The sequence below is a fragment of the Lepidochelys olivacea genome (assembly GCF_965140295.1).
Source record: "Lepidochelys olivacea isolate rLepOli2 genome assembly, chromosome: 13".
Classification (NCBI taxonomy): domain Eukaryota; kingdom Metazoa; phylum Chordata; order Testudines; family Cheloniidae; genus Lepidochelys; species Lepidochelys olivacea.
Genome location: NC_140423.1, coordinates 35,100,158 through 35,114,027, shown reverse-complemented (window position 1 = coordinate 35,114,027; position 13,870 = coordinate 35,100,158). Strand labels below are relative to the sequence as shown.

The following is a 13,870-nucleotide window of genomic DNA, read 5'->3' as shown; positions in this document are numbered from 1 at the left end:
CCGGGCTGGGCACATCCAGAGCAAATCTGGACAATGGGCCAAAGGGTGTAGCTGAAATCTGTCTGCAGAACGACTCACAAACACCAGCCAGATCTCCTTGTGCCCAGGACTGAATGCTGATCTCAGGCCTCTGGGGTCAAGCCAGAGTTACTCCCGACAGCAGTGGGACAGGGCTGGATTCTGCTCCCAGCCCCATGGCCTCAATCCAGAGTCATGCCCTGCCTGTAATGGGGTCACTCCATTGGAGGCAATGGAGCCAGGTGCCCAGGTGGTGGATTGTGGCCAGTGCAGCATTTCAGCCAATAGGGTGATGCTGGTTTGTACCAGCAGCTGGCCAGCCACGCATGCCGGGGGTGTTTGGGGGGGCATGCGCGCTGGAGCAGGGGATGGAGAAGGAAGCTGGGGAAGTCAGCTGGGCAGTTGCAGGTGGATGGATGTGCCAGAGTTGGGCCGGATTTATTGCCCACAACCTGGGGGGGGTGGGGGGGAGGTGGGAGTCATCCTATCCCTGTGCAGTGTTATATGTGGCTGTTCCCCAGGTGCCCCATCCCAGAGCTGGCTGCATCTCAGGGGCAGGTGTTCCATCTTCTCTCCTGGGCTACATTTGCCATACCCACCACCCTCCACACCCAGCAGGCAGGGCCCAAGCGGGGAGCTATCAGCCAGGCTCAGAGGGGGAATTTTGGGCCATTGGTGTCACTCGGATCAGGGGCAGTCCTCTGGCACTGCCCCCTCCTGGTATTATGTGTGGACCCCAGCAGCTGGACCCCAATACCCCATAGGCCATCAGCCAGTGCCAGGGATCCATGTGGTATTACTCTAATGCAGGAGAGGAGAGCCCGTAGGTGTTAGGGGGAAATCAGTCTGTGTGACTGTGGAACTCACTGCTACTCGTGTCTGGGATGGTGGAGGGGCAGGGTGCAGACCGTGTGTGGAAAGGGGCTTCGCTGAGCAGGAATCACAGCCCACCAAGCCACCCTGAGTCCCCTGCGCTGTCCCCTTGCTTGGGATTCCTGCGTGAGGGTGGTTCACCCCATGCTGAAATTCAGCTAGCTCTGGGGTGGGGCAGCTGGGGAACAGCTGCACATAACACCACACAGAGATTCCCAAGGTTGGGAATTGAAAGAGATGGTCTGGCTGGGCTCTGCCCACTAATTCACCTCCCCCTCCCGGCCAGCGGTCACATGGGGCATTTCAATTGCTTCCCAAAAGCTCTTTGAGCCCTGTCTGAACTGCCCGCTGGGTGCAGCTTACATCTCCCCGGAATAAATATTCACCAAGAGCCCCGGGCAGATCTCCACCCAGGGGCAGGTTTCAACGTGCAACCTCCGTGCCATGGCCCCCACCATGCCAGGAGCAATGCCCAGGTTTCCTCCTCAACTCCCAGCCCAGCAATGCTGGGAAAAGCTTGGGAATGTAAGAGAAGCTGGTTTTGGGGGGTGGGGCTGCAGTTCAGGCACCACCTGGGCAAATGGCCCCAATTGGACTCATGCACCAGACCCAGTGCCCCCAAGATATGCGCCAAGGTTCCAGGCAATGGGGATTCGAAAGCTGCTCTGAAGCGGATCTGGCACCTGCCCCAGCCCCACAGGCAGAGATCTGGCTGGGTAGCCAACAACCCCTCCCTCCAGGGACCCCTACAGCTCAGCCCACAGGGAGGCAGATTGGGTCTCAGTCCGGCTGCCCTGGTCCCCAGGCTCAGCACCCCTCAGGCCCAGCACCGCCTTGGGTCCTGGATTCGGCCCGGGGCACAGCTCTGGTTTCAGCGAAGCTGGTTTAGCAGGAGGCGCCAGTCTCCTGCGCCCATGGCTTGCCCAGCGCCAGTCCCTATGGGGGGAGGGAATTAGGTGGCTCAGTGACCCAGGGATGCCCTGAGTGGCTAGTACTCTCCCTGCCCCCAGGGATGGGCAACCCCCCCGGCCCCGCTGCTACATAACCTGTGTCCCAGGCTCCTCTGCACTTCGTCCCCAAAATCCACTCTAGGCTTTGGGATCCAATGGAAGTTGAGGCTGGGCACCAAGACTCCTGGGTTCTATGCCAACTCTGAGAGGGGAGTGGGGTCTAGTGGTTAGAGCAGGGGGGGGGCAGGGAGCCAGGACTCCTGGGTTCTATCCTGGCTCAGGGAGGAGAGTGAGGTGCAGTGGCTAGAGTGGGGGGCTGGGTGAGTTGGCATCTCCCTTCCAGCCCCTGTGCCGTGACTGAATCCCACCCCGAACCTGCAACGTGAAGAGGGGTGTCCTGGAAAGACACACCCTAACCCTAATAGGAAAGTGGCCAAGAACTATCACTCCCAGCATCCCTGCTGCTGGTGGACTACTCCTCCCAGCATGCCGTGGATGGGCTAGGCTGGCCATTAACCCTTTGTTCATCGCAGCCCAGAGGGGAATGGGTTGGACTATGGGAAGAACTGTGAGTAGCGACTTTCCTGCACTGCTGTCATCTCCGTGCACACACACCAGGCTCTCTGTAATCTGCATCTACATGTAGTTCAGGCTGCTTGGCAGCACATTGTCCCTTTGCAGAATGCTGAAGCATGCCAAATGAAACCTAGCCAAAGCAGGAAATGCACCATTAAGGGTGCCTGCGTCACCTTAACTCTGCCCTCATTCTGTGACTCCCCATGAACACAGGTAGTGTAGTGCTCCGCCATGAGCCCCGTGGTGGCTGAGATGCACAAAGCTTTTCCCCTCCTTTCCCAGCCCCCTTGTGCCCTCAGGCGTCCTGGAACATGGTGAAGAGACCAAAAGCTTGCCCACCCCACCCTCCTTCCAGCCCCCTGGAGCAGGCTGTAGCAACGGGGGTTATGTGGCCGCAGTCCAGGCGGTGGGCAGCCTCACGCTAGCAGGTGGCAGCAGTTGTTGGTGAGATGAGGATGGTAAATTGCTGGAAAACCCAGCCTAGCATGGGGACTTCAGGGCCCTTCAACGGGCAGGCTGGGAGGAAAGGGCACTGGGGGAGGGGCCAGAAAGGGGTGAAGGGGGCCCCAAATCCCCGCACACACAGGTCGGGGGGCAGGGAGAGGGGCTCCGTCCCACCTAGGGGCTGGACCCCTCAGATCTGGGAGCACACACAGGAGCAGAGAGCAAGTGGGACTGACAGTTGCCCCTGCTCTTGTTCTCCCCAGTGTGTCCCCCCCACACCTCCAACCCCAACCTCTCTCCCCTCCCCTGCCACCCAACCCCATTTATCTCCCTCCCCATAGCCCCCCTCTCCTCACTGCAGCCACAAATCCCTCTCCTCCTGTTCCCCACCCCCTGCTCCCAATGCCCCTCCCCTCCCAGGATCCACTCACAGGGAGATTTTTCCCCAAATACTTTGGGGAGTGCGGGAAGGGGGATGTTGGGGTACAGTGGCAGAGCTGGGGATACAGGGGTGGGGGGTCCATGAGAAGAGCTGGGGTGCACTTGCAGGGCTGGGATACAGAGTGGCTGGGGGTGCAGGGGCTGAGCTGTGAAGTAGGCTGGGGTGTAGCCAGGGGCAGGTCTGGGGGTGCATGGGGAGCGATGGGGGTACAGCGTCTGGGGGTGCACAGAGGGAGCTGGGGTGAAGAGGGACTGGATGCGCTGGTAGGATTGGGATACAGAGGGGCTGGGATGCAGGGGCAGAGCTGGGGGTGCAGGGTCTGGGGTTACCTGGGGATAGCTGGGGTGTACTGGCAGGGCTGCGATACTGAGGGGCTGGAGTGCACAGCAGAGCTGGGGGTATGGGATGGGGGGTGCACAGTTGGGGTGCACGGGGAGCTGGGGATACAGGGTTTGAGGGTGCACAGGGAGAGCTGGGGTGCACTGGCAGGTCTGGGGGTACAGGGCCATACACCCTCCCAGCACAGGGGCGGGGAGGCCCCGCGGTGCATGCCGGGAGCTGCAGGCCCGCGCAGGGCATGCCGGGAGTAGTAGTCCAGCCCGGGGACACTGGCTCTGAGCGGTGTCCGGGCGGAGCGCGGCGCCCCCTGCGGTAAGAGCTGAGCCGGGCCAGCGCTGGGGAGCGGGGGCCGCTTCGGCTGCTGGGCTCGGAACCCAGGAGTCCGGCCCCCTCCCCCGCCAGCCACCAGACCCCGGGCTGGGCTCGGAACCCAAGAGTCCGGCCCCCTCCCCCGCCAGCCACCAGACCCCGGGCTGGGCTCGGAACCCAAGAGTCCGGCCCCCTCCCCCGCCAGCCACCAGACCCCGGGCTGGGCTCGGAACCCAGGAGTCCGGCCCCCTCCCCCGCCAGCCACCAGACCCCGGGCTGGGCTCGGAACCCAAGAGTCCGGCCCCCTCCCCCGCCAGCCACCAGACCCCGGGCTGGGCTCGGAACCCAGGAGTCCGGCCCCCTCCCCCGCCAGCCACCAGTCCCCGGGCTGGGCTCGGAACCCAAGAGTCCGGCCCCCTCCCCCGCCAGCCACCAGACCCCGGGCTGGGCTCGGAACCCAAGAGTCCGGCCCCCTCCCCCGCCAGCCACCAGACTCCGGGCTGGGCTCGGAACCCAGGAGTCCGGCCCCCTCCCCCGCCAGCCACCAGACCCCGGGCTGGGCTCGGAACCCAGGAGTCCGGCCCCCTCCCCCGCCAGCCACCAGACCCCGGGCTGGGCTCGGAACCCAGGAGTCCGGCCCTCTCCCCCGCCAGCCACCAGTCCCCGGGCTGGGCTCGGTACCCAGGAGTCCGGCCCCCTCCCCCGCCAGCCACCAGACCCCCCTCCCCGGGCTGGGCGCAAAACACAGGAGGCTGAGCTCCCAGCCCCACAACGCCCCAAGCTACTAGTCCCCACTCCCCCCCCCTTCCATAGCTGGGATAGAACCCAGGAGTCCGGACTGCCAACTGGCCCACTCTACACCTAACTCCCCACCCCCGAGTGGCGACAGGCCGGCCTGGGGTGCTGTCCATCTCCCTGATGTTTCTCCTCCCGCAGGTGCTGGGACGTGGAGCAGGATGGCCCAGGGGACCCCTCCTGTGATGTTGACCCCAGCTGGGCTCGCGTCCCTGCGGCGGGGTGGAGCCAGTGCTCCCCAGCAGGAGGGGGACAGCGGGCACCAGGCTAGTGGAGACGTAGGGCCGGATGTGTGGCGGGAAGAGGCGCATGGAGACACGGGGACGCTCTCAGATCTGGGCAGCCGAAGGAAGGGGGACCATGGGAGCCAGGCCGTGGGGGAGGGGGAGCAGATGAGGGCCAGGGGACAGGCTGTCCCGGCGCGCCCCCGGCGTTACGGGTGCAGCGTGTGCGGCAAGGCCTTCTCGCAAAGCTCCACGCTGATCGTGCATCGGCGCTCGCACTCGGGCGAGCGCCCCTACGCCTGCGAGGAGTGTGGCCGGGCCTTCGCCCAGAGCTCGGGCCTGGCCAAGCACCGGCGGGTGCACACGGGCGAGCGCCCCCATCCCTGCCCCGAGTGTGGCCGGCGCTTTGGCAAACGCTCCAACCTGGCAGTGCACCGGCGGGCCCACACCGGTGAGCGCCCCTTCCCCTGCCCCTCCTGCCCCAAGGCCTTCGCCCGGCGCGCCGACCTGGCTGTGCATGGCCGCACCCACACCGGAGAGCGGCCCTACCGCTGCGCCGACTGCGGCAAGGGCTTCAGCACCGGCTCCAACCTGGCGCAGCACCGGCGCACGCACCAGCCCGATCGGCCTTACCGCTGTGCCCAGTGTGGGAAGGGCTTCCCTGGCAGCTCGGAGCTGCTGCGCCACTGGCGTTCCCACACCGGGGAGCGGCCTTACCGCTGCGGCGTCTGCGGCCTGGCCTTCGCCCACAGCACAGTGCACCGGCGCCACCAGCGGGCCCACCTGGAGGAGTCACCCTACCGCTGCGGAGACTGCGGGCGCAGCTTCGCCCAGCGCTCCGACCTGGTGGTGCACAGCCGCACACACACCGGCGAGCGGCCCTACCGCTGCCCCGACTGCCCCAAGGCCTTTGCCCAGAGCTCCCACCTGGCCACCCACCGGCGCAGCCACACCGGCGAGCGCCCCTACCGCTGCCCCGACTGCCCCAAGGCCTTTGCCCAGAGCTCGGCCCTCACTGTGCACCGGCGCACCCACACCGGCGAACAGCCCTATGCCTGCGCCGAATGCGGCCGACGCTTCCACCGCAGCTCCAATCTTATCCGTCACCAGCGCACCCATACGGCCGAGCGGCCCTTCGCCTGCCCGCAGTGCGGCCGACGCTTCCACCGCCGCTCCAACATGGTGGTGCACCAGCGCACCCACGCCCGGGCCAAGGGGCGCTGCCCGCCGGCCACCGGGGATGCTGCCCGCTGGGGGACCTTGGAGACAGAGAGCCCTAGCCCTGTGCCCTCTGCCACGGGGACTACATAGCCCTGTCCTGGCCCTAGAGCTATGCTTGGACGCTGTGCTCTCCTCAGCCCGTGCCGGGCACAGCGCCCCCAAAAGGCCCTCAGTGAGGCGGGGCAGGCAGAAGGCTGGCACCAGCCTGGCAGGGAGAGTGCTCGGCACAGCCCCTTTGACCAGCCACGAGGCCCAGCTGCAGTAGCAGCAGTGAGACGAAGTCGGCCGGGAGCTCAGGGGCCGTGTTTGCACCTCGAGAGCAATTAGCCGGGGAACTGCCCCCTCCATTGCTGGGTGCCGTTACAGCCAGACTGTGCTGGGAGCCAGGCGCTAGCTCCACCACCAGATAGGTGGTGGCCGCTGGGATCTTTGCCAGCTCCCGGCTCTGGAGTTCAGGGCCCAGCTACCGCCGGGACGGGGACGAGGATGGGCTGTGGGCTGCAGGCTGCATGTGGGGAGGAGGAGAAGCTGGGGCTGGGTTCAGATGGGCAGATGCTTCTGTTTTGAAATAAAGCATTTGTACCCTTTTGTGAGACAATCCCTGTTTCCTCAGGGGCCGGGAGCTTGGCCCCAGGGGCCTTCGTCCCACTGGGAAGCCACCCTCCCCAATGGTATGTGGAATCCTACCCACACCTGGGTCACGCCCAGCCTTAGAACTCATGGGTGGGGAGGAGGGGCAGGACACATGGTCCCAGCATGCACTGTGAGCGTAATGCTCTCCCCTGGTCTGGAGCACCCAGGTGAGAGGAGGCAAGCTGAAAATCTGGGGGGAGAGGAAGAAAATAATCTGCATGGGGCGAGGAGCAGAAGGGCCCATAGTTGGGACAGTGGGGGGCTGGTCTGTAGTGGCTTTATGGGCCAGCCTGAAATAGGCTGGATTAGCGAAACTGCCCGAGTCCTGGTCTGGATGAGTTATAATAACCAGACTGGGGTCATCTATACAGGATCTTGGGGAGGGTTCCAGTGATCTGAACTGGGCTACGAGTCCCTGTGGTCCATATGGGACTATATTGGCCCAGGCAGGGGGCGTCATAGATTCCAAGGCCATAAGGGACCATTGTGATCTTCTTGACTGACCTAGTATCTCACAGGCCAGAGAACAGTCCCAAACAATTCCTGGAGCGGGTGTTTTGGGGAAACATCTGAGCAAGATTTAGAAATTGTCAGCGATGGCGAATCCACCCGGTTCCTGGGACATTGTTCCCGTGGTTAATTACTCTCCTCATTAAAAAGCTATGCCTGATCGCATGGACCAGATTGGATTGGGATATATGGCCTGGCATGTGTCTGTAGTGGGTGAGATGGCTTTATTCTGTAAGAGCCCACAAAGGGGTGCTGGTCAATATGGGATTATAAGGCCTGGGTGGAGGGAGGTCAGATGTAAAAGGGTTTGGAGGAGAATGCTCTGAATTGGGTTGTGAAACCATATAAGGGGTTGACGGAAGGGTTGTATACAATTACCTCCTGGTCTGTACTGGAATATATGGCCTGGGGTAGAGCAATCCCAACTGACAAAGCTGTATTGCCCTGATGTAATTATCTGTTGCATCCAAAGGGGGAATAAGTGACGGTCGCAAGATCAATTGCTGAAAACATAGCCAGCGGCTCGATGCAGGCTGTATCACCCTACAGCCCTAAGAACAGGGTTGCGTGGTGTCCAGCACCCGGGCCCTGCCTTTTTTGGTTGCATGGAATAAGCAGCAGGTCAATATCTTGGGTCAATATCAGTCGGTGGGCAGCTCTGGGCCGTATTCACAGATCCGGATCTCACAGTAGTATCTGAGCCCATCACAACTGTCAGTGACTTTATCTTCCCCATGGCTCTGGGGGAATGGCAGGGGGGTTTATCCCATCTGACAGCTGGTTTGCATGAGTTTGTGGGGAGACTGCAGGGCCCATACAGGTCTATATGACCTATGGCAGGCAGCAAGGAGGGTGCAAGGCACATACAGGGTGGCTGTAGAGAGGGTTCAGGATCCATACAGCGCTGTCCACCTAAGGGGAAGCAGGCTGAGTGGGGTTGGGGACCCCCCCAGGCCCATCGCACTGAACCACTGGCTGTTGGGAGGTTGCAGGGCCCATATAGCGCTGTATGGCCTTGGAGACGGGCGTATGAATTGGTCACCTTCTGAGCGGCAGCCCCTGCAGAGTTAGGGGCTATATAACGCTCCCTGATATTCTGAGTTTACAGGAGACGGTGAACGAGTGGAGCAACTTTCGGCATGAGCCATGGCGTATGCAAATCGCACCCCTTCCACGTCTGCACAGAAGAAGGGTCTAAAGAGGGTCTAAGGGGGAGCGCGAGCTCCCAGCATGCACCACCCCCGCTATGCAAATGCCCGGGCTCCGCCCGCCGTTGAGTGTCGCCGATCGGGTGAGCTAGGGGTGTGTCTCCCATAATGCATTGCGCGCCAACCCGCCCGACTGCTTAGGGGGCGGGGCTCGGGCCCCTCCACGCCGGCGACCGCAGGGGCAGGGGACGGAGCTAATGCAAATGAGCGATATGCAAATGACGGTGGGCTGCGCGAGAGTTCGGTTACCGGAACGTTTCCTGGAGCGCGCGCGCGGGTGGGAGCCGCCGCCGCCGCCGCCGCCAGGTGGGGGGAGGGGAACCCTAAGGGGGTGCAATGGGGCGGGTGAGCATTGGGGGAAGGGTGCAGGGAGAGGTTGCGGTGCAAGGGGGTGGGTTTGCAGTGAGGGAGGGGTGCAGAGGGACCTTACGGGGTGCCATGGAGCTGGGGTTGGAGTGGGGGAGGGTTGAGGGGGAATGCAGGGCGACCCTGGGGGTGCAACAGGGCTGGGGTTGCAGTGGCGGCCTGGGGGCATGCCGTGGGGGAGAGGGTGCTCTGGGCGCAGGGAGTAAGGGTCCTGGGCAGATTGCACGGAGGGTTAGGATATTGCGGAAAAGGACCTAGGGGTGACAGTGGACGAGAAGCTGGATATGAGTCAGCAGTGTGCCCTTGTTGCCAAGAAGGCCAATGGCATTTTGGGATGTATAAGTAGGGGCACAGCGAGCAGATCGAGGGACGTGATCGTTCCCCTCTATTCGACATTGGTGAGGCCTCATCTGGAGTACTGTGTCCAGTTTTGGGCCCCACACTTCAAGAAGGATGTGGATAAATTGGAGAGAGTCCAGCGAAGGGCAACAAAAATGATTAGGGGACTGGAACACATGAGTTATGAGGAGAGGCTGAGGGAGCTGGGATTGTTTAGCCTGCAGAAGAGAAGAATGAGGGCGGATTTGATAGCTGCTTTCAACTACCTGAAAGGGGGTTCCAAAGAGGATGGCTCTAGACTGTTCTCAATGGTAGCAGATGACAGAACGAGGAGTAATGGTCTCAAGTTGCAGTGGGGGAGGTTTAGGTTGGATATTAGGAAAAACTTTTTCACTAAGAGGGTGGTGAAACACTGGAATGCGTTACCCAGGGAGGTGGTAGAATCTCCTTCCTTAGAGGTTTTTAAGGTCAGGCTTGACAAAGCCCTGGCTGGGATGATTTAACTGGGAATTGGTCCTGCTTCGAGCAGGGGGTTGGACTAGATGACCTTCTGGGGTCCCTTCCAACCCTGATATTCTATGATTCTATGATTGCATTGGGGGTGGGGGACGCAGTGGGGTCCGGAGCTATTGCAGAGTTGCAGCAGGGGAGGGAACTGGTTCATGGATCGCTCCGTAGATTATGATGGTCCATATAGGGCTGTGTGATTGGCCAGGGGACGGGAGGGGACATGCTCATTCATACAGGGCTGGGTTTTGCTGGTATATACAGGGCTGTGTGGATCTCCATAGGCTGGTCTGTATAGGGTTAAATGGGGGGGGGGGGCTGATCCACACAAAGCTGTATGGATTGCCGTAGCCTGGTCAATATAGGGTTATATTGCCGGAGGGGTGGGTAAGAGACTCTGTGGATTGCAGTACAATGGCCCATCTGGGGCTCTAGGACCTGGGGGCGGGGGTTGTGCTGGTACATACAGGGCTATATGGATTTTGATAGGATGGTCTGTACAGGGCTATATGGCCTGGAAGGGGGGGTGGTCCACACATGGCTGTATGGATGGCAGTAGAATGGTCTGTATGGGGCTATATGACCTGGGATGTGTTTGTGCTGGTCCATACAGGCTGTATGGATTTCGGTAGGATAGTCTGTATAGGGCTATATGGCCTGGAGCGGTGCTGGTCCATACAGGGCTGTATGGATTGCAGTAGAATGGTCCATATGGGGCTATATGGCTTGGGGATCACAGTCTGTGGATCCCTGCCTCCCTTCTCTCTGCTCACCAGCCCCCTTGTCACTCCCAGGATGAGCCGGAAGCGGAGGGCAGCCGAGGCAGGAGACGTGGGCCTGGCACTGGAGCTGCGCTGGGAGTGGCAGGACCCTGGCGGCACCTGGCATTGCTTCGTGCCTGAGGAGAGCGAGGTACTGACACAGGCGGCCAGGTGAGTACCCTGGCGGGGGCATGTCATGACCTGGGCTGTGGTGGGGGAGTCACAGGCCCTGAGCTGCTTCCATCTCCCCCCAGGGCAGGGAAGCCCAGCGTGACTGTGGGCTCCTGTGTGGACCTGCGGCGGATGGTGCAGCAGAACGGACAGACGGGGCAGGACAGATGCGTGGCAGCAGCCATCCAGGACCAGGACTCCTGTGAGTGCCCAGGGACCCCTGGTGGGGGGAGCGGTGTTGTCCCGGACGCCTGGGTCCCATGCCCTGTCCTGATCACTCCCCTGAGTTATGGGGCCCCCTAGGGGTGAACACCCTGCTCTGCTATCCGGACACCTGGGTCCCATGCCTAGTCACGGTCACTGCCCCAGATGCTGGGAGCTGGGGGGCCCCCCGGGGTGAACACCCTGCACAGCCACCTAGACACCTGGGTTCAATGCCCCGTCACAGTCACTGCCCCAGAGGTTGGGAGCTGCAGGGCCCCCTAGGGGTTAGTGCCAGCAGGGAGCTAACAGGGTGCCCGCGGCCCAGATTTCGTGTGGTGCTGGCAGGGGGACAAAGAGGGGCAGTGGCTGCCCTACCCTGCCGACACCTGCCTGGCGCTGGAGGGTGTGCGGCGTGGCAACGGGGGGCCCAGCCTAGAGGTGACGTTCAGCCGGACCCGCTACACATTGGACACGGCCCAGATGACCCAGACCAACGTCAGAACCGGATACCAGCGCCGGATGGAACGGAGGGAGTCAGGTACGAAGGGAGCCAGGACTCCTGGGTTCTCTCCCTGGTTCTGGGAGGTGAGTGGGGCCTAGTGGGTAGAGCGGGCTCTGTGGGAAGCTGGGGGAAGGGGTTCAGGCTCCCAGGGCCCAGTTCCGGTTGGTGAGCAGGTCTCAGGTACCCGGAGTGGGGCAGGCCTCGCTATCAGAGCGTAAGCTCGTTAGTCGTTAATCATCCCCCAGGGAGCTGGCTGGAGAATCTGATGCTAGGCATAGCTGGGTCATAGCGACGACGCCCAGGGTGGCTCGCCTGGCACTGAGATGCGGCCAGCTCTGGGGTGTGGCACCCTCCCCTCCCCCTCTGACCTGTGGCCTCTCTCCACAGATGCTGTGGATGACGATGGGGCATCTGAGCCCAGCTCCATCCCTGGCTTCTCGTCCCCACAACGGCCCTCAGCACCAAAGAGACCCCGGGATGGTGGGGCCAGCCCCAACCCCGGAGCCGGGGGAGAGAGCACAGGTGAGGGGTGGCGAACTACAGCGCCCACGCTCTGTCAGCCTCTCTCTGCCAGCTGTTTGCTCCAGCCCTGGTTTTATGGCTCTTCCCCCTTCCAATAGTTTAGCATCTAAAATGTGTGTCCAGGAATCCCAGCTGTCCCCCACCACCTCACTGCTCCTGGAGGAGTCACTTCGCATTGGTCCATGCTCAGCCTCGTTCTGTGTTTCTGTGTAGCCGTCTTGGCGTCACTTCCCCCTCCACCAGCCGGCATCACCGACAAAAGTGTCCTGGCTACAACGGCGATGATGTGTGGGGATCTGTCAGTTAGCCAATTTTTAATCCGTGTTTTGGGCACTTTGTCACTAGCCTGCAGTGCTTGGTTTTCAGTCAGGTCACACAGTGCCAAGTCGCACACCATATAAAGTTCCCTGTATCGACAAAACCCGTAATGCCACTAATAGATGAGATCAGCTTTGTTTGTTTTCTGTGAAACCTGCCTGCCTTGTTGAGGTTCCTGTGCTTTAACCTGGGTCGTGTGAATCCCGTATCAGCTTTTGTGTTATTCTGCCCAGGCTTTTCGTCAGGCTAACCAGCCTAAAGTTACTCACTTGCGCTGCACCCGTCTGCTCTTTGGGAATGTCCCCGCTATCCCAGGGTTGATTTCAAATGAATGCCAGCAGGTCAGAGATTATCTCGGCCAGCTCTTTTGCAACTCTTGGGTGCGAGTTAGGCAGCCAAGCTGATTTGGAAACGGGTGTGATTTATAAGCGCCTCCCTTATCCTGCGCTAGGAGTGCATGGTCCGGCCTTGTTCCAAATGTCGCGCAGACATCGGCCTTGTGGCTGCCTGGGAAGGGGCCGGTGGCATGGCTGGAGCTCCGTTGTTCCTCGTGTGCCAGGCCCTACCTTGGCTCAGGTCCCCAGGATCCCTGCACTGATATCTCTTAACCCCTCCCCCTTTCTGTTTGTCAACCCCAGAGGTCATCAAGACCCTGATTGTGAAGGGGAAGGCGCCGGTGGATCCCGAGTGCTTGGCTAAACTGGGGAAGGTAACGCAAGACCTCCTGCCCCAGGGCTGTCCAGCCCCCACCCCCCTGAACCAGCCAATCCCTGACCTGGAGCGGGATCAGAGCCAACGCCCCCTAGAGAGGAAAAGCCCCACACCCCTGAGCCAGTCAATCCCCACTGGGGTGGGATAGGGGCCAGCGCCCCTTAGAAGGGACTGCCCCTCATCCCATCCCTTCTGAGGGTCAGTTGCAGCTCAGAAAGTGCCTATCTCTCCCCCAGGCCCATGTTTACTGCGAAGGGGACGATGTCTACGACGTGATGCTGAACCAGGTGAGTGCAGCACTGTGGCCCTGCTGGCCAGGGGCACCACCTGCCCAGGATCTGTGACAAGGAGGGCTGCTGCGGGCAGAGACGCCCCCAGCCCTGTCCCTGACGCTCAGCCCCCATGTCTGTCCGTCCGTCCCCCAGACCAACCTCCAGTTCAACAACAACAAGTTCTACATCCTACAGCTGCTGGAGGACGATGGGTCGCGGAGCTACAGTGTCTGGATGCGCTGGGGGCGCGGTGAGCGGGGCGGGGGCCATGGGGGGGCTGGGTGAGTGTCGTGGGCACTAGGCATGGGGCACAGGGCTGGGGGTGTGTGGCCAGGGGCTGGGATGTGGCAGGGGTTGGGGTGGCGGGGCAGTGCCCCCCCATCACCACATCTGTCCTGTCCCTGCAGTGGGGCGGCCAGGCCAGCACATGCTGGTGTCCTGCGCTGGGGACCTCGCCCAGGCCAAGGAGATCTTCACTAAGAAGTAAGTCCCTATCTTCTCCCCCAAACCCCTTGGAGCTTGCCCCCTCCTCGCCCTCCTCTCTGGTCTCTCCCCAGGTTCCTCGACAAGACCAAAAACCACTGGGCCGAGCGGGGCAACTTCCAGAAAGTGCTGGGCAAGTACGACCTGCTGCACATGGACAGCCGACCCCCTG

General features: G+C 61.8%; 2 protein-coding genes across 14 annotated transcripts in view; both read left to right on the top strand.

Moving 5' to 3' along the window:
• Positions 1-2,667: 2,667 nt before the first annotated feature.
• On the top strand, positions 2,668-6,735 carry LOC311529335 (uncharacterized protein). 3 transcript variants are annotated; one of them, XM_084645276.1, is made up of 2 exons: positions 2,668-2,861; positions 4,888-6,735. In XM_084645276.1, exon 2 carries the CDS (start codon positions 4,908-4,910, stop codon positions 6,279-6,281), a length of 1,374 nt encoding a protein of 457 aa, XP_084501402.1. In that variant the 5' UTR covers positions 2,668-2,861; positions 4,888-4,907; the 3' UTR covers positions 6,282-6,735. The 3 variants fall into 3 exon arrangements, with proteins under 3 accessions (XP_084501402.1, XP_084501403.1, XP_084501401.1); XM_084645277.1 differs by having other exon boundaries at positions 2,668-2,875; XM_084645275.1 differs by lacking the exon at positions 2,668-2,861 and adding an exon at positions 3,871-3,954.
• A 1,937-nt stretch (positions 6,736-8,672) lies between these two features.
• The window catches only part of PARP2 (poly(ADP-ribose) polymerase 2), a gene marked incomplete at its 5' end in the record, with an annotated part of 10,345 nt that continues 5,147 nt past the window's right edge, over positions 8,673-13,870 (top strand). For 7 of the 11 annotated variants that reach the window (XM_084645261.1, XM_084645257.1, XM_084645258.1 and 4 more), the window contains 9 exons: positions 10,292-10,686; positions 10,770-10,888; positions 11,216-11,428; positions 11,780-11,914; positions 12,871-12,941; positions 13,180-13,230; positions 13,369-13,465; positions 13,623-13,698; positions 13,773-13,869. In XM_084645261.1, the coding sequence (XP_084501387.1) occupies positions 10,292-10,686; positions 10,770-10,888; positions 11,216-11,428; positions 11,780-11,914; positions 12,871-12,941; positions 13,180-13,230; positions 13,369-13,465; positions 13,623-13,698; positions 13,773-13,869 (1,254 nt within the window). Of the gene's footprint in view, positions 8,849-10,291; positions 10,687-10,769; positions 10,889-11,215; positions 11,429-11,779; positions 11,915-12,870; positions 12,942-13,179; positions 13,231-13,368; positions 13,466-13,622; positions 13,699-13,772; position 13,870 lie in introns of those variants that run through there. The other 4 variants (XM_084645254.1, XM_084645263.1, XM_084645262.1 and 1 more) reach the window with 4 other exon arrangements.

What these genes read in the sequence shown, in the direction of transcription:
- LOC311529335 (XM_084645276.1), top strand. Translation starts at nt 4,908, where the DNA reads ATGGCCCAGGGGACCCCTCCTGTGATGTTGACCCCAGCTGGGCTCGCG.